Source organism: Aedes aegypti, chromosome 3 (genome assembly GCF_002204515.2).
Source record: "Aedes aegypti strain LVP_AGWG chromosome 3, AaegL5.0 Primary Assembly, whole genome shotgun sequence".
Lineage (NCBI taxonomy): Eukaryota > Metazoa > Arthropoda > Insecta > Diptera > Culicidae > Aedes > Aedes aegypti.
This window is the reverse complement of record NC_035109.1, coordinates 295,557,953-295,580,354: the sequence shown is the minus strand read 5'-3', so window position 1 is coordinate 295,580,354 and position 22,402 is coordinate 295,557,953. Positions and strand designations below refer to the sequence as shown.

The 22,402-nt window shown below is 37.5% G+C and overlaps 1 protein-coding gene across 1 annotated transcript in view; it reads left to right on the top strand.

The window, feature by feature from the left end:
* Positions 1-19,036, top strand: part of LOC5566185 (transmembrane protein 165) — a 39,254-nt gene extending 20,218 nt beyond the window's left edge. The window contains exons 2-5 of the mRNA XM_021855030.1: positions 1,492-1,893; positions 10,596-11,090; positions 17,901-18,189; positions 18,261-19,036. Of these exons, the coding sequence (XP_021710722.1) occupies positions 1,492-1,893; positions 10,596-11,090; positions 17,901-18,189; positions 18,261-18,352 (1,278 nt within the window). The 3' untranslated portion in view covers positions 18,353-19,036. The remainder of the gene's footprint in view (positions 1-1,491; positions 1,894-10,595; positions 11,091-17,900; positions 18,190-18,260) is intronic.
* The last annotated feature ends 3,366 nt before the right edge of the window (positions 19,037-22,402 follow it).

The following is a 22,402-nucleotide window of genomic DNA, read 5'->3' as shown; positions in this document are numbered from 1 at the left end:
CAATCTCTAATGAGAAACTTTTCACTTGCCCCACCTGATAAGAAAATTGACTGTGTTTCAATTTAGTTATTTTTAGGTCTATGTAGTTTAAAAGTGGTACAGAAAATTATTTTCCGCAACTTTTTTCCGCTGAAAATATTAAAATAAGATTGCACGCCGCCAACTTGTTACGAAGTGATAGTTGACAGGTTAACAATCTTTCGCTCTATTGTGCAATAATGGCTGAAAAATCTCAGAAATCTCTTACCTATCGTAATGTTATCAATGGCCTCAAGGGTTTACGCATGAGTCTAAAACGTTAATTCACATATTTAGTAAAATATACCAATTATTTTCACTTACCCCATTTACCCACTTGCCCCGCGGTACCTTATTTCATTTTTTTGCTTTATACAAAATTACTTTTACTGAAATAATTTCAAGCGGATTACATTACTCCTCAAGAAAAGTTCAAAACAAACATAACGCATGTTCGTTTGGCTCACACTTTGACAGCTCTTGCTGCTCGATTGGCTCACACTTTGACAGAAATGTCAGCTTCCGCGAATCTCTCTTATAAAGGATTTCTATTTTGCGTTACCTGCCATTTTTCTTGCCTTCTCCTACCGATTTTTCAACCGTCGTAAAGGCGTCTCCTTCTCATAGTAAAGTTTTTTTTTACTATTCTCCTTCTCAAGTAAAGTGTTTTTTTTTTTAATTTGAGTTGATATATCTAAAAAAAACAAAACCTGGCCTGAGGATAACTTTAGCAAACTTCAAGTGCAATTCATGAAAGTTTACTTAAAACATCTTTAGTTTTGTTTTTTTTTTTAGATTTTTCAATAGCTGCTTCATACCTGTCTGTCTAAACTTCTTTGCGAAAAACTTGTTTAGTGTTTTAATTTTGATTAGTGATTAGTGATTGGATCCTAATAATTAAAAATATTTATGGAAATGCAATGGTATAGCTAATGCTTTCCAATATTTGACAAATTATAGCAAAAAATGAAATGGTGTTCTGAGGTTATAAAACTGCATAGAGCGATGTTATCAAACTGATCGGCGAAAAAACAATTTTTGTGTTTGATGATATTGCTTCAAAATCCCTATATTTTTGAAACCAATATTTTGAAAATCAAATAACATCAAAACTTTCAATTGTAAAAGTTCAACAAATTTGAAATCGCAGAACTTTGATATCATACGGTTTTAAACTTTTAGGCGTCCGGGAAAAATCCGGCATAGGGTATCATCGTACTTGCCACACGATATACCAATGTGAAAATGGCAACCTTGGAAAAATAAAAATGCTCTCAGTTAATAACTGTGGAAGTGCTCATTGAACACCAAGCTGAGAAGCAGGCTCTGTCCCACTGAGGACGTAATGCCAAGAAGAAGAAGAAAGAGCTACATCCGCATTTAGTAAATGGGATCAGGTGCCCCAAGTTTCAGCTATTTATCCATAACAAATTCCAATTTCCTAATCCTTTTTTTCATTTTCCTCTCTTGCAGAATGCCGACATCGGCAGCAGCGACATGCCCGCGGACAAGTCCGGTGGATTCTTCAACTCCGAAGTGGGCTTCGTCCACGCCTTCATCGCGTCGTTCTCGGTCATCATCGTGTCGGAACTGGGCGATAAGACGTTCTTCATCGCGGCCATCATGGCCATGCGGCATCCCCGGCTGACGGTGTTCACCGGTGCGATTGCCGCCCTGGCCCTGATGACGGTCCTTTCGGCCGTCTTCGGCATGGCCGCCACCATCATTCCCCGGGTGTACACCTACTACATCTCGACGGCGTTGTTTGCGCTATTCGGGCTGAAAATGCTCCGCGATGGCTACTACATGTCGGCCACCGAAGCGGCCGAAGAGCTGGAGGAGGTGCAGTCCGACATCAGAAAACGAGAGGACGAGGTAGGTTCTCGCACCCGCTTGCCAATGCTTCACCATCTCTCACCAATTTACGCGCATTCGGTTGATTGGATCCGAAACTCTTCAGTTGATTCCGTTTTGTAACTAACCCAGTTTATTCTCTTTATTTGCCAAAGTTTTTTCTTCTATTTCCTGTTCTAACCCTTGTTGGCTTTGTCTGTCTTTCAACTATCTTTTCTCAGTTTAGAAATTCCATTTTTGGACCCTAATTGGGTCCAACCGTGATTCGATCTTATAAGCACTATCAAATACGCTCTGCGCGTAATCCAAATGATCGTTCTAATCAGTTTACGTGACATTGTACGTATCATGAATGAATGATTCAAATCAACGCTGTCACGCCATGAATGCTCATTTGGGCAATGCGGAGGGCGATGATAAATCCGGTGCCGCAGCTCGGTTCTTATCGCTGAGAGTGTCGGGCGATATCAGTCAACGTCCAATGTCGTAAAAGTATGCCAATATTCATACGATGATTCGCGTGTGTATCATCTCTTTATGTTTAGTGGAATCTAGGAGAAGAGTTTTTGCTATCAGATTCGTCTCCAAATATACGTGACCTGACGAGCGTAGGCGGTGCTGATCCAGCAGCCTTTCGGAAACTCGTGAGTTTATCTTCTGCTTCGGATGGGGTAGCGAGAGACTCGAGGCTTTATCCACCATTATCAGGGGTGTTTAAGTCTTCCCTCGTGAGTTTGACCACAACCTCGAGAACGTTGTTTGACCAGTGTCAGCTAGATATGTTCTTATCATTTTCGGTAGATTTTTTAGCAACTGCTCTAAATAGCTTACCTACACGCGATACACGATTTGATACTTACACAATAAGGAGGCCCATTGTCATATGAAAAGAATCAAACTGTGAAAATCTTAGATTATACCTCCTAAATTTATTCACCCCAGAAGCTACTGTGAAAGTTTGAACGGAATTTGTCAACTCTAAGAAGGGGGCTAAACGAGTTTGAAGCTTGTAAGGAGAAAACGGATCAAATATATGGGGACATAGTTTTTGAACACAGGGTATGCTGTAGTCGATGACTTTTTCATTAGAATTCTTTTGAAGATTCTCCTATCAATAGATAAGAGACCGCAGCAGACCGCACATCTTTTCGTTAAAAAAAGATCTAGCATTGGTAACTGAAATTCGGCTTTTAGCAGAAAAAATCAGAAAAAAAGTTTCTACTAAGGATGCTAGCAGAAATATCAGGAACTCTTCGTAGGATTCGAAAAAATCCTGACAGTTCTGGGATCATTTTAAGTATTTTCCGGATAAGTGGATAACTTCAAGTATTCTAGAAACATTAGATTTTCATAAAAAAAATCAGCGGGTCAGGAATTTGATAGGACGCCTTCAAGCACTACTCTGAGAAGCGAATCCCGAATAGATCGCTTTGAGGCATCCCAAGTAACCATGGAGCATTACATAATTGCATATATAATGCAGCTGCATTGCCGTAAGCCTACCATTAAAGTAGTTTAAAAGTGGAAAAGGGCACTTTTACAGTTATATTAATGCAAAAAGGACGATAAAGCAATGAAGCAACTTATAAAGTAATCTGACACTTATATTGAGCTGTTCGGTAATCCAATCCGCATGGTTATTAAATTAATTAACTCATTACGCGTGGTAAAGATGGACAAATTATGGGTGAAATTATGAAAAAAATTCACGTGCTCGGCTGGGATTTGAACCCAGGACTCTTGTATGCTAGACGAGCGCTTTACCAGCTAAGCTACCGAGCCACTTGGTGACCCAATAACTGAGTTGGTTACAAGTTTAGAATTCAAATCCCTACAGACCACGCGGACCCCTTTCATAACCAATATCCATCCATCTCATGTTCCTACACACGCGGCGCGAGCGAGTGCGATTTATTTAGTGTTGAAACTGTTTGCCTATCGTACCTACATCGCTTCCACAACAACTGTATTGTGGAAGAGTAAAGATGTGGGAAGGCTATCAACGTGTCGTTCTCACTCAAGTGACGACATGACTACTACAGAGAGGCAGTACACTTTAATATAAACTGACACTTATATTGAGCTGTTAGTTTAAATAATTTTATAAAGTAATATTAATACAGCAGTACAATTTATAAAGTGTTGTTAGTGCATTGATACATTAGTAATGTAGGGTTAATGCTTTATTGCTTGACAGCTCTTGAAATTTGTTGAATAAAAGCAATGTTGCATCAATGGTGTTGATATGCAGTAGAATACGTGCAATGTTATAATGCTTGTGGTTACTTGGGATGTTTCAAGAACGTTGTTTACCTTAAGTAGCTTAATCAGAAGTCTTAGGAAATAAATCACTCCAGCGGATTTTTTAAAAATTCATCCAATAAGTTTGGGCAGTATCACAGTAAAGTCTCTTGAAAAAATATCAATAACTAGTGGGCCCGGCAAACGTTGTATTGCCTTGTAGTAGGCTGTTGTTTTTTGCTCTGTCAGATTTCCATACAAACAGTTTCGTTATGTCCCGTTTTTTCGACTTTCCCGTTGAATATTTACTACTTTTTGTGCACACAAACACGTCGGAACACTTCACGTACACTTTAGTGAAAGAATTTTCAAAATCTGCAAGCCCGTTTGTAAGTCAATTCGTGACATACAAACACCACTCCATTTTTATTTATATAGATAAATAGATATACTACAACATCAAACGAGATGATTGTCTGCAATGTTATCAATTAGGCCAACTCAGCAATACAACAATCATTATGTTTACATTGAAAACGATTTCTGCACAAAATGGGTGTAAAATACCAGCTAATCATTAATACTTGAGTAATTTACTACCTATACTTAGCCCCAAAATTTATTTTTTCTGAAACAAAAAACATCTACAATGCTCCCCGAACAACTTCGTCGACGTGCTCCCTGGGCTGAAAATCTCCCTAATAAAGATAATGATAATAATAATAATTCGTCGACGTTGGCGTAGATTGATTTATATATATGTAGTTTTTATTTAGAAGTGCTATATCGACGCATTTTCTAATTACGCCCGTTTTGCTAAAATCTCGAGAAAAATGGAGTTCACTGCATCCAACCATGCCAATAAACTTGTGAAGTTATTTACAATGTCGAAGTAAATCTAGTAAAACGATATATAGAAAAAAAACAAATGAGGTCACTTGTACCGTTTTGATTCATATTACGGACACTTAAAGCCTCAGTAAAGTATACCTCAACATAGAGCACCCAAAGTATTTTTTCTGTATGATTCCTCAATGTCATCGAGCGTCGAAAACCCTTAACTTTCAAATGATGGGTAAAGAATACGCTTCCGCAAGTTGAATAATTTAAAATAAATCAAAATGTGTGGCTTTTTCATGATTCTTATTCCGGACGCTTACTCACTTTTGCCTCATATTCCGTACACTTTGATTCGAATTTCGGACAGCTCATGCAAATCATTAATAGAAAAGTCAAATCATCAAATGAAATCGTCGAGCCACTAAAGAAATTTGCATACATTTTTGTGGCTTATTAAAAGCTTATTAAAACGAGCCTCGAAAGTGAGAACTTTTGAACGACAAAAATTGAAACATTTCGTGTGAAATGTTTCCCATATAAAGTAGAGTGTCCTGAATTTGAAGCTGTCCGTAATATGAATCAAAACGGTATGTAGGTGAAGATAAATCAAAACCAATTTTCAAGAACTCCTGAAAACCTGAGGTGTAAGAGGTGAGGACTGCCGTGAATCGCAAGTCAGTTCCATCTGCAATTTCGTCAAAATTGAGTTGAGTTCCGTTTTCAACATATCTTCCAGTAGGTACTCTTTCAGCTGCACTAATAAGATAATAAGATTTGTTCGGAAAAATAAGGAAAAAACAGTATGTCAAATTGTCCCATAATGAAAATAACCGCATATCAGTCCTACTACAGGTTCCCGCACACTGTAACACGAAGATGAACCGTGTTTTGGTCATTTTTATATTTTTTTTCGGAAAGATATCGTAGTGAAAAGCAAATTGTTGGAGTTTTATTAAAATTTGAACATGTTCCAATTTTCTGGATTTTTTTGAATATTCGTATGGAAAACGTTTGGAAACTTCGCAGCTCATTTTCTCAATGCCTACTCATTACAGATGGGACTGACTTACGATTCATGGCAGTAAAGCTTTCTTTCTTTCTTTTTCATATTTTTGTTATTTTATTCTGTTTTATTCTTTTTCATACTCAGGAAATCCTCCAAAAATTTAAAGCGGCTTCTTAAGGTGCCCAACTAATTTTCTCACGAAATAATTCTTATAAAGAAAGGCTTTCTGAATAATTACTCGAAAGATTCTTTTTGTATTCCAGAAAATCCAAAAGAATCAGAAATTCTATAAATTTGACTTCAAGCAATCGACTCGACAATATATTGAAACTTTGTGAGTATTTTTGGAGATATTCATAGAAGACCTCAAAGGAGTTTCTTAGAGCATTGTTGGAGGTACGAAAAGTTCAAGAGAAGCATCAGAAGACTTTTACTTACTTTATTAATGCAATTTTTAGCCCTAGACTGGTCGTGTCTCATTGATACGTTTCAATACAGTTTTGGAATACAGGTTTCCGGTCAACCAGTCAGTGATTTTCGATAGCGATCGAGATCGATTCGTTCTGAATCGTTGACGATCGCTATCGCTGGATTAAGATTCATACAGAAATTATAACAGTGGTTGATCGGGTTGTGATTCTTCTTAATTAATTTTCTCCAAACCGTATGAAAGTTACTTACGTCCATTTGAAAAAGTAATCGAGATATTATGAAAAAAAGTCTTTGTGATTTCTGAAAAATGAACGTTTGGCAGTGTTCCCGACATATTTTCAAAAACTCAAAATGTTATACTTGGAGACATTCAAGGCGGAATGGCTGAAAGAAATTCTTGACCATCTTTAGATAAAGCTCTGGAGGTGGTTTCTTAGATTAGAGGAATTCCCTATGAAATCTTTGAATTATTTAATAGAGGAATAATGTGAAAGTTCATAAAACAGTAGATGAAATAATTCCTTGTGATGTTAAAAAAATCTTAGAAAAGTTCCTGGAGAATTATTGGAGATAAATCTGGAAAAAATACGTGGAATGACTAAGGGAAGTAAGGGAATTTTATTTTCAAAATTAAGTCGACCCTCTGATTGCCTGGAATAAATCGACAAATACTTGTAATATTGATGGACAATTTTAATGGTTATATTCCAACTCCAAGCGTGAAAATAACGCCCATTTCAAGGTATCATTATCAATTCCAGTTACTTTGACCCAATGTCACCTCATTCCCGGCGAAGAGAAAAGTGCGTTCGTATTTCGATTTTTATTCCGGACGGTTCCTCACTTTTGCTTCATATTCCGGACACATTTCAAATTCTAAACGGCACATGAAACACATAATTAGAAAACTCAAATGATTAATTGAATTAATCAAATCATTTGAAGAACTTATAAGCTAATTGAAGACTTAGAAATTTTAATAGATATTCGTGGAGCACGTTTATTGAAAAAGCCGACAAACTAGGAACTTTTCACTTCAATCAGAAAAATATTGTCCCAGGCTTTCTATTTTGATTTTCTAATGAAATTATTATTCAGTTTAACCAAAAAAATTTGCTTTGATATTTTTTTAAGAATTAATCCTGTGATTTTCTAGAGATTTCTCTAATATTTTGGATGCCGAAGCTCCTCTAAGAATACTCACAGAATACATTTAGGGGGCTGTCGCGCTGTTGTACTTTGTACAACAGTTGTGATTTATATGCTATCATTTTGTAACGAAGCTATCTATCGACACCAAACCAAAATGTATTCCTCAAGAATCTTCTTAAGAACAATACTTACAGTTTTTATTTACAGTATGGCCCTTTATAACACGGTAAAATCAACAAATGTACATGGAAGTCCCATAAATACGAAATGGAAGTCCCATTTTGTAACGAAGCTATCTATCGACACCAAACCAAAATGTATTCCTCAAGAATCTTCTTAAGAACAATACTTACAGTTTTTATTTACAGTATGGCCCTTTATAACACGGTAAAATCAACAAATGTACATGGAAGTCCCATAATAATGAACGCACTATGTACGGTTCGAGAAAACCACAGTTTGAAATCGTTAGGGGGAGATCCCCCAGTGCCGGACAGCACCCAATACCGGACAAATCCGAAACATTGAGAAATCATGGTCCAATCAAGATGGTGTATTAGTAGAAAAGAAAGCTATTATGTAGACTAATGATTGCGTAGAATAACACATCCTTAAAATATGCATGCCTTTTTATAAAAGTAGAAAAGTTTGAAATTCTTTAAAAAATTGACGTATCCACTTAATTTTGAGCCTATTTAGTAAATATTTTGAATATGAAAAATTACTTTGGATCCCGCAAGCATGATCAAACATAATCCTATTTTGATAGTATGAATGTATTTTGTACCTTAATTGAACTAAATATGAACAAATTACAATTTTGGTTAAGCACCTCCTGTCCCTCAGTTTCGGACAGCTTGATTTGTTATATGATATCTTTGTAATTATTGCATCAGTGTCTCAGAATACTTTCATTTTTCATGGGTTCCGTCGATCATGGTATCAAATATGCAATTAAATTAAGAATAATGAACATTCAGAACAACATCGTAAAATGTGCTATTTTTCATCATATATGAAAGAGGTTTTTGATAGGCATCTTGCAAACTAAGAAAAACTCAAATTATTCTTGTAAATGTATCAAATGCATTGAATTGGTAATTATAAACTATTCCTGTAGTGTACACATTCGATGATGTTCAAATTTACGGGATTCGAGGCATTTCCAGATCTTGTCCGGTATTGGGTGCCACCTTTCGAGATCGATCAATTTGGTACTAAAACTCATCATCAAAATGCAATATCAAAATTCATATTTATATTTTCAAATTTATTTTTATACACTATAAAAATGATAATATTTATCATAAATGGGTAACACGAGCCCATTAAATCAATATTTTTTGAATTATGAATTTAGTGGCTTAAGTGTCCGGTACTGAGGGATCTCCCCCTATATCTTGAAATCCAGATAATATAGAAACTTGGGGTTTTTATTAAAGTTATTCTGGAGATGAAGCGCTATCTGATGGTACCTCATTTAATTCGGAATTTGACCGCTAGGTGGCACTAGTGGGCATGGAAGTTTTACTTTTACTTTGCAGTTATTTCAGGATCCTGACTATTTAGAAGGATGTCGTCTTCGGCAAAGTTGTTAAGTAAGTTGAGGACTATTATTTTTCGAGCTATTTGATTCAAAATTTTGCCACTAGGCGGCGCTAGTGAGCATGAAACTTTTGATTGCAGATATCTCAGGAGCCTGACCACTTAGAAAGATAGTGTCTTCAGCAAAGTAGTTCAGTAGCTCAAGGGCTATCATTATTTGAGCCAAGAAATAGGGTATTTTGCCACCAGACGGCGCTAGTGAGCATGATTTTTTTTTGTTTTGCGGTTACTTGCAGGATATCGATTTTTTAGACAGGCACCTTCGGCAAAGATGTTCAGAAGCTCAGGGACTATCATTATTTTGCAAAATCTTGAACAAAGAAATAATTTGAGCCACTGAACAACTCTGCCGAAGACACCATCTTTCTAAATGATCAGGCTACTGAGATATTTGCGAAATAAATGTTTTATGCTCACTAGCGCCGCCTAGGGATCATTCAAATATTACGTATCGCAGTATGGGGAGGGAGGGGGTCTTATATAGTGTTACGGTCCATACAAAAATTTAAAATTTCGCATACAAAAGCTGTTACGTGGGGGAGGGAGGGGGTCTAAAATTGGCAAATTTTGCGTTACGTAATATTTGAATGAACCCCTAGTGGCAATATTTTGAATCAACTAGCTCAAACAATGATAGTCCTTGAGTTACCGAACAACATTGCCGAAGACGTCATCTTTCTAAGTGGTCAGGATCATGAGATCTGAGAAACAAAAGTTTCATGCTCACTAGCGCCGCCTAGTGGCAAAATCCCGGATTTCTTGGCTATAATAATAATAGCCCTTAAGCTACTGAACAATTTTGCCGAAGACGTCATCTTTCTAAGTGGTCAGACTCCTGAGATATTCGCAAAACCAAGGGTGTTGTACAAAGTAAGAGAAATCAATAGACAAATACTAAGAAAATTCCCAGAATTTTTAAAACTAGTTTATGGAAAAATTTTGGTTGATAACATGGAAAAAAGTCCTTTTATTTTACAAGCAATATTTCAAGAATTTCTGGTCTGTTACTCTGAAATTTCTCGTGAAATAGGTAAATATGTTTCCGGGGTAAAACTGAATGCAATCTCTTCTCTATTGATAGGAGAATCTTCGAAACACTTACGAAATAATTTTTACGACTACAGCACATCCCATGGCACAAAAATGAAGGTGGGATAATTTTTGCTGGAGGTCGCTTTTCTCCCCACAAACTTCTAGCTCGTTATAGTTGACCGACGGATTACGCTCAAACTTCCAGTAGCTTCTATGGGTTCAAATAAAACAAATTGGGGGGTGTATCTTAAGATTTTCGTAGTTTGAGCATAATGGGCCACCCTACTACCTACACAAGTACGTTCATTACTCTGAAAAAAATACGTTTTCTAAATCAATGTATTCCTGTATTCCTTTGAAACCATTCCCCCTCCGTGCATCACGCCCATTCAACCCGATGGCCCGCCCCTTACAGTTGATGCGCTCGATGAACGGCAACCGCAAGGAAACGGTCGAGCTGGTCCCTCTCAACGACCATGACAGTAGCAAGGCCCATTCGTCGCCGGATCGAACCGTCGGCGGAAGCACCATGACTAATGGATCGCTCCACTCGCTCGTCTCGAACGCACACCACCACAACCACGACCTGCCCGGGTCCAAAACGATTCGCCTGTCTGCCTCGGCATCGCATCTCCAGGCATCGAATCAGCATCTCCCCGGGCATCATCTCAGTGATAGTAGTACTAGCATAAGTAGAAGTAAGCATGGTTCGGCGAAAAGCCTGGCCGTAACCCTGGGCGAGCAGAACGAACAACGCCAACGGACGCGATCCGGAATCGTGGCCAACGGAGGAGGGATCAATGCAACCGGTGCGGGCACCGGAGCCAATGGGATCATCTCCATGGGACTGGTCGATGGAAACGACTCAACTGCGGTCGGCTCAACCGGGTCCATCAACCAAAGCAAACGGGTTAGCCAAATCTTGCCACTACGCATTTAGTGAAGCTCCCTTTTGTGTTAACTTCGATAAAACACCACACCCACCACCCGGGACATGCGTTGTTGGTGTTTCCTTTCTGATTATCTTATAATTTTCACTTCCTTACTCGTTCATTTTGGGTTCGTTATTCACACTGCTCATCGCAATCCGTACCAAATCCGATTCCCCATTCCTTCAATTTATCATGTGGTTAATCGGTTTCACCCTCAAATAAATGAACACTCCCACCAAGTTTCCATCGTGCCTCGCCTTCATCTTTCTCATCGTGTTGTTTTAATTTTTCTTAAATAATGTTACACGTAAAAATACTTCCCTATGCACGCCCCGCATTCACCTGATTTCGTTCCTATTTCTGGCTAACCGCATCGGCAGTTTGGCATCGGTTCTTATCTATGATATATATTTCGCATCATTGCTGCCTTCATAACGCTCTAAGAAACGAGGGAGGACCACCTTATTTTTTGAGTGACACTACCAATGATATCACTAATCTTGGCCCAAATACACGCGCACACCTAGTAACAATGAACACAGCAACAGCTCGTTGATGGATTTAGATAAGATTTTGTGAGCCTTTGTTTAATTTCTGATTTGGTATAGATAGCAGATTTCCAAATTTCGCAATTAGCTTTAGGAGCATCCTTCATCATGGAATTACAAATCAGCTGTAAGAAGTGTTTATCTTTTAAATGTTTTCTATTCGAATTTTGATGAATGGTTAATCCAAAGATTTGATTTCATCGATGTACGATCTAACTTGGAACTAACCACGTGGAAACAGAAGGCCGGCTTCAAAGGCACGTTTCCCATCAATTGGGAGATTTGTCCCATCGCCATATTTGAGCGTATTTTCATCATTTACGCGATGGAAGAGAAAAGGGAATGGAAAGATGGAAGGAAATAGGAGTGGGGTTCCTTGAAGAGGAAAAATCGCATAAGTGAAATGAGAGCATGTAGCTTCATACCACAATGGGTTCAAACAGCGCCCTGAAAATGGCACTATAAAACGCATAACCGTAAGAGAGCCTATAGCTCATTACCACAGCGGGCTAAGAATAACAGAATGTCCTGAAGATTAGGGCTTCTGTATTCAGTTTCACTTAATAAGTGTTTACCAAGTAATTAGAATCGCATTTGCGCAAAGAAATGGACAGTTATTTATCAGGCGATACGAAGTTCCATAATCGGAATCGCAACTATCACACACAAATGAGTCAGCCCGTTCAATATTTACCATGTGATAGTTGAGTCGGCAATGGTCAGCCAACGCTCTTGGCAAGAGACTGCAATACTGCTTTGACAGATTTGTTAAATACTTCGCCACCCTTGGAGATGGCTTAGTAACGTACAATATTGTTTGACGAAAAGACTTCAAACTACTCCAATATTGCTGGTACTAAGTTCTCGTCCAAGAATTTATCTGAAGCTTCACCCAACACTTCAAAATCGGACTAGCTGTGGCAGGTACGATTATACTCTATGCCCAGGGAAGTCAAGGAAATTCTTATTACAAAAAGATCCTGTACCGACCGGGAATCTAACCCAGACACCTTCAGCATGGCTTTGCTTTGTATCCGCGGACTCTGAACACTCGGCTAAGGAAGGCCCCACTCCGACATACTTTACCTGATCAGTTACATTAATCTCAGTGCCAAAAAGACGTAAAGGTCGAATTCCATCGCGGTTTCGTCTTTCCGTAAAGAGAACAATAGATGTTTTATTCGGGTTAACCGAAAGGCCACATTGGCGACACCATTTCTCGACTACCTGAAGAGCACTTTGCATCAGGTCGAATAGAGTGCCTATGCACATACCAACTATCAGAGCTAGATAGTCGTCGGCAAATCCATAAGTTGGAAAACCGCAATTATTGAGTTGCCTCAATGGTGTATCTGCTACGAGATTCCACAAAATTGCTGACAAGACTCCCCCTTGGGGGTATCCGCAAACACTCAATTTTCTAATCGTTGCTTGACGCAATGTCGAGAGGAGATATCGATTTCTGAGCCTTTGATGAATACAATTGGTAATCAGTGTAGGCAGCCCATGGTTTCGTACAACTTCCAATATAGCATCGAAAGACACGTTATCAAAGTCACCCTCAATATCCAAGAAAACACCCAAGCAGTATTGCTTCTGAGCGAATGCTTTTTCGATATCGTATACAACTTTGTGTAAAAGAGTAACAGTGGACTGTACTGTACCATTGCTCCGGATATGCATCCCTTATTTCAGTTTTAAATTGTTTGAGCTACACGAGCTTATATTTGTAAACCTTTAAATAGTTCGACATCAAAATTATCGACGCACTGATAGATAACTAATGAAATTAGAGACATGTCCTTTATGAATCGGACATTTATATGGAGGTTTTTAGTTTGATTTTGGACCCCTGGAAAACACTGATTTTGTCGATAAAAGTGCCTAAAACACTGATAAAACACATGTTATATCTTCGTTCTATGATATTGGTTTGATTTTTCTTCAACTGGTTCACTCGTAACTGGATTTAGTGTCCGGGCATAGAGGACACCTAAAAATGTATGCATATTTTTACAAAAAGTGTGATAGCTTTCAAAAACAAATTTTGACGGTTTAACGAGCCATATTTGTGTCCTCCTGTTCAGTCGTAGATCTTTCAATTGTTAAAAAGATTCACGCCAAAAGTAATGTACTTCTGGAATTATGAATTTTCAACGAAAAGTGTCCGAGCATACAGGACTTCCTTCCTAGCATCATTCCCTTCAAAATAAAATTTGCGAAAGCTTTGTAGAACACCAAATTTGTTTGATATCAAAACTAGTTTTGATTAAAAGTAGTTTACTCCAAAATTTCCCTTACTTTACTAAAAATTACATCAAATACCATAACTTCATGAATACTCAACCGATTCCTTATTTCTTTTACATGCTTTTGAAGTTAATTTAATTGTTTTCAAACTGTTCATACGACACATTTTACTAAAACATCGTTTTGGCCAAGTTATTTAACAAAAACTGCACAAAAACATTATTTTTCAACGGAAAATACCAGTTTTTTTAAGCTTTTGGTCAGTTAAGCATTATCTTTAAAGCTGAAACTGGTTTGTCTCATTTGTTAAACCTTTGAAAAGGACTTTGCAACAATTTTTTAAATAATTTTGAAACTCACACATTTTTGCACATGTTAAAAAATATACACACTATTCAACTCGTAATTAAAACAAAATGCTTATAAATTTAAGTTTCATGGAAAAAATGCAATTTCCGTCGGAAATACTTAAATAATCCGAAGAAATTTCATTAAAAATCATGTTTTTGGGTAGTTTTTGTTGAATAACTAAGTCAAAACATTTTTTTAAAGTGTTTTATGAACCGTTTAAAAACAACTGATTTTGCTTCAAGAACATGTAAACAGGTTTGGAATCAGTTAAGTATTTATGAAAGTATGGTCAACCAAAGATGATGTTTTTTAGTAAAATGAGGTAAAAATTGGAGAAAACTATTTTTTAACCAAGACTAGTTTCGATTTTAGACAAATTTGATGTTCTACAAACTTTTTATAAATTTTATTTTGAAGATATTGATGCTAAACGTTTCAAAAATGGTTAGAAAATAACGAAGTTATATTGACTTTACTGAAGGCCATTTTTTATAACATGAAAATTCATCTTGAGTTGACCTTGAAGTTTCTCTTTTTATGTGATTTAAATTCATAAGAGCTCACGAATTTTTGGTTTTGAGAACTTTTGAAAAATAGCCGCACCCTAATCCTCATCCCGAGTAAAGCCTGATTCCTTGTTGACAAGTAATAGGCCAGGGAAAGTGATTCACCTAGCGTGAATTCATAGCAGAGAAAAAGTAGATTTTGTATGAAAATTGACAGGAAAATGAATGACAAGTTCATCCACTTCTCCTGGCCTATTTCTCGGCCTATCTTGATGCATGGAAAATTCCTGCAAGGAATTGATCAAGGAATTGCTTATTTTTCTGATCGCAGTACGCAGTTGTAAAGAGATGTCAGTTCAAACGGGAGTCGCTGTAGAAAATTTCTGCAAGGAATTGGCGAGAAATTTCTTTAGCGTTCCTGTTCAGCAGCAAGTCAAGCTTAACACACATTTATAATTAACCCATATCAACTGATATATGACCAAATCTGGTCACATAAAAGTTATTCAGCCTCAATTATAACATGCGTGCTACTTGGGATGCTCATGCTTTTGCTCTCAGTTTCAGTTTCTTCAGATTGGTATCGTTGATCTGTTCTCACTGCAGATTTACTGCAAAGACTTTTCACTCTAACTTTCATACACAAAATAAGCCACTTTTATATGATTTCAATATTTTTTTCTTATCAAAACTGTAAAATCCAAATCACTTTTAAATGGCAAAACTATAGAGTGATAAATTCTCGACCTGATTGGGGAAAAGAGGTTAATTTTGATGATTAACTCCTGATGTGTCCAATCAGCCGAATCAGGCTCGTAGAGTGACGCTCCCGATACAAAGAGTAAAGAGAACGTTAAAAATGTAATTATGTGATCTGTAATTGGTTTACTTGTGAATTTGTCCTCTATTTATTCAGTTATTATAACAATTTTCGACAAATTTGTTCTCTTCGTCATGTTTTTTTTTGTCTGCTAAACCTTCTGACATTGTGCAGTAGGATGTGATTTGTCTACTAACTAAAATTAAAGTAAAAGTTTGTACTGTTGTGCATCATTTGATATGTTAAGGTGACACGGGAGACCGTGTTATTTTCCCTATCTTTTGTCTCACTCTACAAATTATCATCAAAACTTTGTGGAAGCAAATATCGGGTTTTAGTGAACCGATGAAGCTGAAAATTTATTAGGTTGTGCACTACATATATTGAATCAAAGTGATACATTTTTCGCATCGATATAAGGAGTGGTTTTGGGGATTTGCTTCTTCAAATGGATAGGGTGATTATGATGACGTCCCGTGCGGCCTTAAGCCTGGAATGTTTAATCCCAAAGAGCATTTTGCGAACATGAACAGCAAATACCCAGAGTTGGATAATCTATAGATTAGAAGCACCGGTTTGAAAATCGCGTATGTCAAATTACCGCCCTTCTACGCCTACTTGTACCATGTTCTATGTAAACCATATGGACGGCGGGGCAAATATGCGTAGAACGGCAGTATAGGCCACCAGACCCAGTTCCGACCACATTTAGCCAACCACATTTCCAAAATGGCCATTCAAAATTTCATATTCTGATAATAAATGGCAACACTGCTCGATTGTTGTCAAAGGAGCCAATTATATGGGGGTGTTATATGCAAATACCAAAAGATTTTAAAGATACCGATACTGAATGTTCACCAAAGTTGAAGTCTGCGGTTGAAGGAAGTATTGCGTGCTATACAGTCAGTCGAAACACAAATATTAATGTGGCTGGCAACACTTTTAAGAAAAAATTTCTTTTGTTTAGCGGATATCTCAAGATCCTGACCACTTAGAAAGATGGCGTCTTCGGCAAAGTTGTTCAGTAGCTCAAGGACTTTCTTTATGATAGCCATGAAATTCGGAATTTTGCCACTAGGCGGCGCTAGTGCGTATGAATTATTTTTTGTGGTTATCTCTGGATCCTGACCTCTTAGGAAGATGGCGTTTTTGGCAAAGCTGTTCAGTAACTCAAGGACTATCTTTATTCCATCCAAAAGGTTCAAGATTTTGCCAAAATGCAGCGCTAGTAGATATGGAACTTACTTCGAGATTTTGTTATTAGGCAGTAAGCATGAAACTTTTGGTTTGGCAATATTAAATCTGCCGCCTAGTGGCTGACTTCCGCATTTTAATGATACTTGATGGGCAACAATTCCTTGCTATTGCGTTGAATCTACGCCAAATGAAGATGCCGTCTCCGTTGGACCCGGTCCTGGGCCAATCGCTTTCAGTCGCCCTGAACGTTAAGCGACCTTGAATCCTCCTCAACTGCAAAAAGCCATCTGGTGCGCGGCCTTCCACGGAGGCGACGGCCTCTCCCTGGTTCTCTGCTGCATATTGCCGCATTTTAATGACCACGAATTAAATTAGATTTAATCAGAAATTTCACTAATTAATCACATTTCACTAATTCTCTATGATATTCTTCTAAGGAGTTATTCCAATATAATTTTTGGACACCGATCACGAATTATACAATTATCATTGAAATTCGAATAGAGTATTTTAGATATTATCCTATATATCACCCGAGGATTCTTTCTGGATTTATATCAATAAATTTAGAAGAATTTTCTAGGAAAATTGTTTTCGGACTCATTTTAAGAGTCCATTTTGGATTTTCCAAGACTTACTCCACGCAATGCTATTTTTTCAGCGATTCATGCAGAAATATCTTTAAAAAAAATCTCAGCTATTCCATCGGACATGTTTGCGGAAATTGCTCTGAAAGTTTTTACTCGCTAATCCTTATCCACAATTTTGTTTTATTATGCTAAGGATTAACCATTGATTATATATTAAATCTGTCCCTGATTGAAGCTAAGTTTTTATTGCAAATCATATCTACTAATCACATACCCTACAACACAACACAAACTTGGTTCTGGACAATAATTTCGTACACAATAGTGCTTTTTAATGTTACTTATTTTTCGTTAATTATCCATGTATATCTATCTAAGTATGATTCGCTTTTTTCGCTTGAGCTTTTTTCTTAAACCCGCCAGCTTCTAGTAGTGCTTCTAATGTCCAACCAGTACCCTTTCTGGAATCGAAAACCCATCTAATCGCAATACACTCCCTTCCCTCCAAAAATATCGCAAACAGCTGGAACGTGAAACGTCGGCCACCGTCGTCCAGGATGCGGAAACCGGTGTCATCCGCAAGAACAAGCAACGCAGCGCGTGGAATCTTTTGCTCCGAATCTTCATGCAGGCCTTCACGATGACGTTCCTGGCGGAGTGGGGCGACCGGTCCCAGCTGACCACGATCATCCTGAGTGCCCGCGAAAACGTTTACGGTGTGATCATCGGTGGCGTCATCGGACACGCCATCTGCACCGGGCTTGCCGTGATAGGTGGCCGGATGATCGCGCAGAAAATCTCCGTCAGAACTGGTAGGCATCATTGGGCGCCAATGGTAAGATCTCAACATTCTAATTTCGAACTTCTCTTCCTCTGCTTTCAGTGACTCTTATCGGTGGTGTCGTTTTCCTAATATTCGCGGTCAGTGCACTGTTCTTCAGTCCGGAAGAGGAACCCGTGAAAGTGTCGCCTTAGAGAAAGAAAAAATCAGGACCCCGCCCCTAAAAGGAAACAGGACAATGACCATTCTTAGCCGTATTTACTTTAGTTAGGCCTATTTTTACCACCATTGTGAAACATACACCGCTAGTACCTTTATGCAATAAGTTTAATTTTCATTTGTCAGACCATCAATGTGTGAATAGTCCATCGTCAAGCCGAAAGTGAGCAAAAATATTAGTTTTCGTATACCAACTTAACTTTAGAAAAGCTTAAGTCCAAAACTGTGAAACACACTGAACTTGTAGGATGCAGTGAGGCAGAAAAACTTTTGTAAATTACACAATCTGGCTGTTTATGAACGAAAATCAATCAAATGTTATCAAATAAAGTGGTATGTATTGAAGTATTGAATTGTGAATGTTAGGATTACTGATTTGTCGTCGAAGTTAGATTTTCAATACCAAATCGGTACGCTGTCTTTCAGTCGTAGGTATGTGAATTGCATTTATGGTCGGCTGCAGTCAACTGGCTGAACTACAATTTTGTAGTCGACAAGTTCCAGTGTTGTTATCTGTACATGACCAAATCAATTCGCTTTTGTGTTATAGGTAACTGACGTGATAAAGTCACAAGTGATGTGCTCTGATAACACTGAAAATGTATTATTGGCTAGAAAAGATACGCGAGAATAAACTCCGCTCATTAAAATTGAAAAAAGGGCAATGCTCGGTTTTTGAGATATCCGAAATTCCGTGTTTATGAAGGTCCCATGCTGCTACCTCGGGAAGAGAATATCAGGTGCATTTTTTCTCATCAACTTTGGGTAAACTTTTCTCACAAACTTGTAATATTGTTTGACGGAGTTACATGAGTAGTGACAGATTTCTTTTTGGACTTTTTAGGTCACTATTTTGATAGGTCTATAAAAGTCTCTATTTTTGAAGTAAGGTCTCTGAAGTCTATTTTTTTCCTTGAAAGTGAATCATAGTGCGAAATTTCAATGATTCTTACGCGACTATTCCGCAGGTTCTTCAGGATTTTCGTTGAGGGAAAGTTTCAGAAATATTTTACGTGATTTCTGTTCTGGAACACTTTCTGGGACTGCGCACCAATGTTTCGAGAAATTTGACCATAAATTCCTCCAGCGAGTTCTTAAGGGGCGCCTAGAGGAATTTCTCCAGGAACCCTGTAGTACTCCAACACCTCCAGTAATTTCCACAGGGATTACCTTGAACTTTTCCCCAAAGACCATCCCAGGATTACCTTTTTTGAAGAAATTTGTTTAGGGATTCTTCCGAGAAAACCTATTAGAATTCCTCCAGGAGTTCCTATGACAATTTCTCCAGTTATCCTAATTTTCCGAGTAAAATCTTCACGGATTCTTCTTCATAAGTTCATTTATTGTTATGCTCCAGTAAACACTACAGCATTCATTCCTGTAATTTGTTCTGATCATTCCTAAACATTTTTTTTAAGAATCCCATCCGATGAATTTTTATGAAATCTTTCAGAAATCTCGCAAGATGTTACCCAGAGATTCCATTTATTATTTTTCTTATAATTCTCTTAGACAATTAACTATCTAATCCCCTACGATTTCTTCAAGAGTCAAAAAGTTCTTTTTGAGATCCTCATAGAAATTTGCTGAAATTGGTCATTTTGGACACCCACCCACCCCCTTGTGACGCTTTTTGTATTGATATTTTACTGTTTTTGTACGAACCGTAACATCGTTAGGACACCCACCCACCCCTTCAACGTTATGAAATTTGTGAATGGGCCCTAAGGTCTCTACATAACAAAATGATTGAGAGAACACTGCCCATAAATGCATAATAGTCCCAAGTGAGTTGTCGTCATTTTTTAGTTAATTACGGGAAACGGCATTAATTTGCATGCCTTTTCATGATGTTAGAAGAAAACAATACGTTTGTTCTAGAAATTTTAAAACAACATCGAACTTGGTCTGTCCCACGCATGTCAGTCTCGCGACTCAAGATACAAGTAAAAAAAGAATTGCTACTGGAATAATTTCGCAGTTCACAAACAAAGAAATTTAAAGGAAGTTTTATTGATTTACATTTATTCTACAACAGTTCGAAGAATTTCTAGATTATATCAGTTTTATTCATCATCATCAGTATCATCCAAAATCGCCTTTCCAGCTAAAGTGCGTCTTTGAAAATCTATTCGGTCCACGCTCTGGCGAATATAGCTGGTTTGCTCTCGTAAACTGCCCATAAACGCATGTCAGTCCCATGTTTGCTGGATTTCCTATTCACATGGGACAATTATGGGCAGTAACCCCAATGCCCAAAACACCGTTTTAAGACGAATACGGTCTTCCTTCGAGATTTTGAGCTGTTCATTGTACACCCACAATCGACATGCTTTACTTGGTGCGATAAACGGCGCTTCTTGGCGTTGTATCTCGCTTTCAATTCTTTTTATGTTCTCTTGCGTTTTTTTTTTGTGAATACATCACCGGCCGTATAACTTCCGTCAGAGTCCATTTCAGCTGTCCCATGTCAAATATCTTTTCGGGTTGAAAATTTTCTCGACTTCCCAGGGCATAGAGTATTTTCGTACCTGCCACACGATATACGCATGCAAAAATGGTCATTGGCATAGTAAGCTCTCAGTTAATAACTGTGGAAGTGCTCATAAGAACACTAAGCTGAGAAGCAGGCTCTGTCCCAGTGGGGACGTAACGCCAGAAAAGAAAAAGACATTGCGGACACTAACTGACATGTGAAGACCGATGCATCATAGTATGCACTGATAGGTATGTGTTATGCGTTTATTCTCGTAAATTCAAGAGCAAATAAACGCATATGAGTCAAGCGTATTAACTAATTATTTGAGAACATTAATAAACAAAATGTATGTAATACTGTTATCAATCGTTCATTGCACCATTTGAGTGCAAATTTGGGTGTGAAAACATCGCATTTACAATTTAATTGGAGTAAGGTACCGCGGGGTAAGTGGGTAAATGGGGTAAGTGAAAACAATTGATATATTTTACTGAATATGTGAATTAACGTTTTAAACTCATGCGTAAACCTTTGAGGCCATTGAGAACATTACGATAGGTAACAGATTTCTGAGATTTTTCAGCCATTTTTGCATAATAGAGCGAAAAATTGTTAACCTGTCAACTGTTACTTCGTAACAAGTTGGCGGCGCACAATCTTATTCTAATATTTTCAGTGGAAAAAAGCTGCGGAAAATAATTTCCTGTACCACTTCTTAGTTGTCCTCTGTGACAGTTTCAAACTGCAATAAAAAAGTTTTAGAATTAATTCGACGTAGACCTAAAAATAACTAAATTTAAACACCGTCAATTTTCTTATCAGGTGGGGCAAGTGAAAAGTTTATCATTAGAGATTGAATTTGTGTTTTCTCTTTAAGTAGCCACAAGTAAACATGGTTCGCAATTATCATAGAAAAACATAACGTGCTGATAATTCAAGAAACACTATACTCAAGCGTTAAAAGCTATTAGAAATCATGGAACTTCTCTAAAAGATGTTACTAAACATTACAATATTAATATGTCTACTTCGGGCAGCCAATTAAAAGGAAGACGTTGACTGAAAAGTTGCAATATTAGAGAACACACGGAAATCTTGTGGAATATCTATGTAAAGCTACTTCAAAACATAAAAATGGGGTATAGGTCTATCCACATAAAAAAAAGATTCTTACTACGTTATTGAAGGATTCCGTTTCATTTCTCCTGAAGAGTTATCCGATGTCATATTCGACTTTCTCAAAAACAAATAACGAGCGGTGGAAATTCTACCGAACAGAAATGCATTTGCTGTCCTATAATGTAAGAACTAACATTGGAAATGTTGCAGTTATAATGTTGTCGAATCATTTCAACTAACATACCTGAACAGAAGAAAATTCAAGTGAAAAGAATAACATTGTCTTTGTTTACATGTTACTTATGTTATTGTTCATTGGGAAGCCTTAACAAATGTTAAAGGTAATAGAAATCGTGAATATAACTGTTTGTTTTTGAAATATTAGTTCAAAACGGTAAACTTTTCACTTGCCCCACTTTTGGGGCAA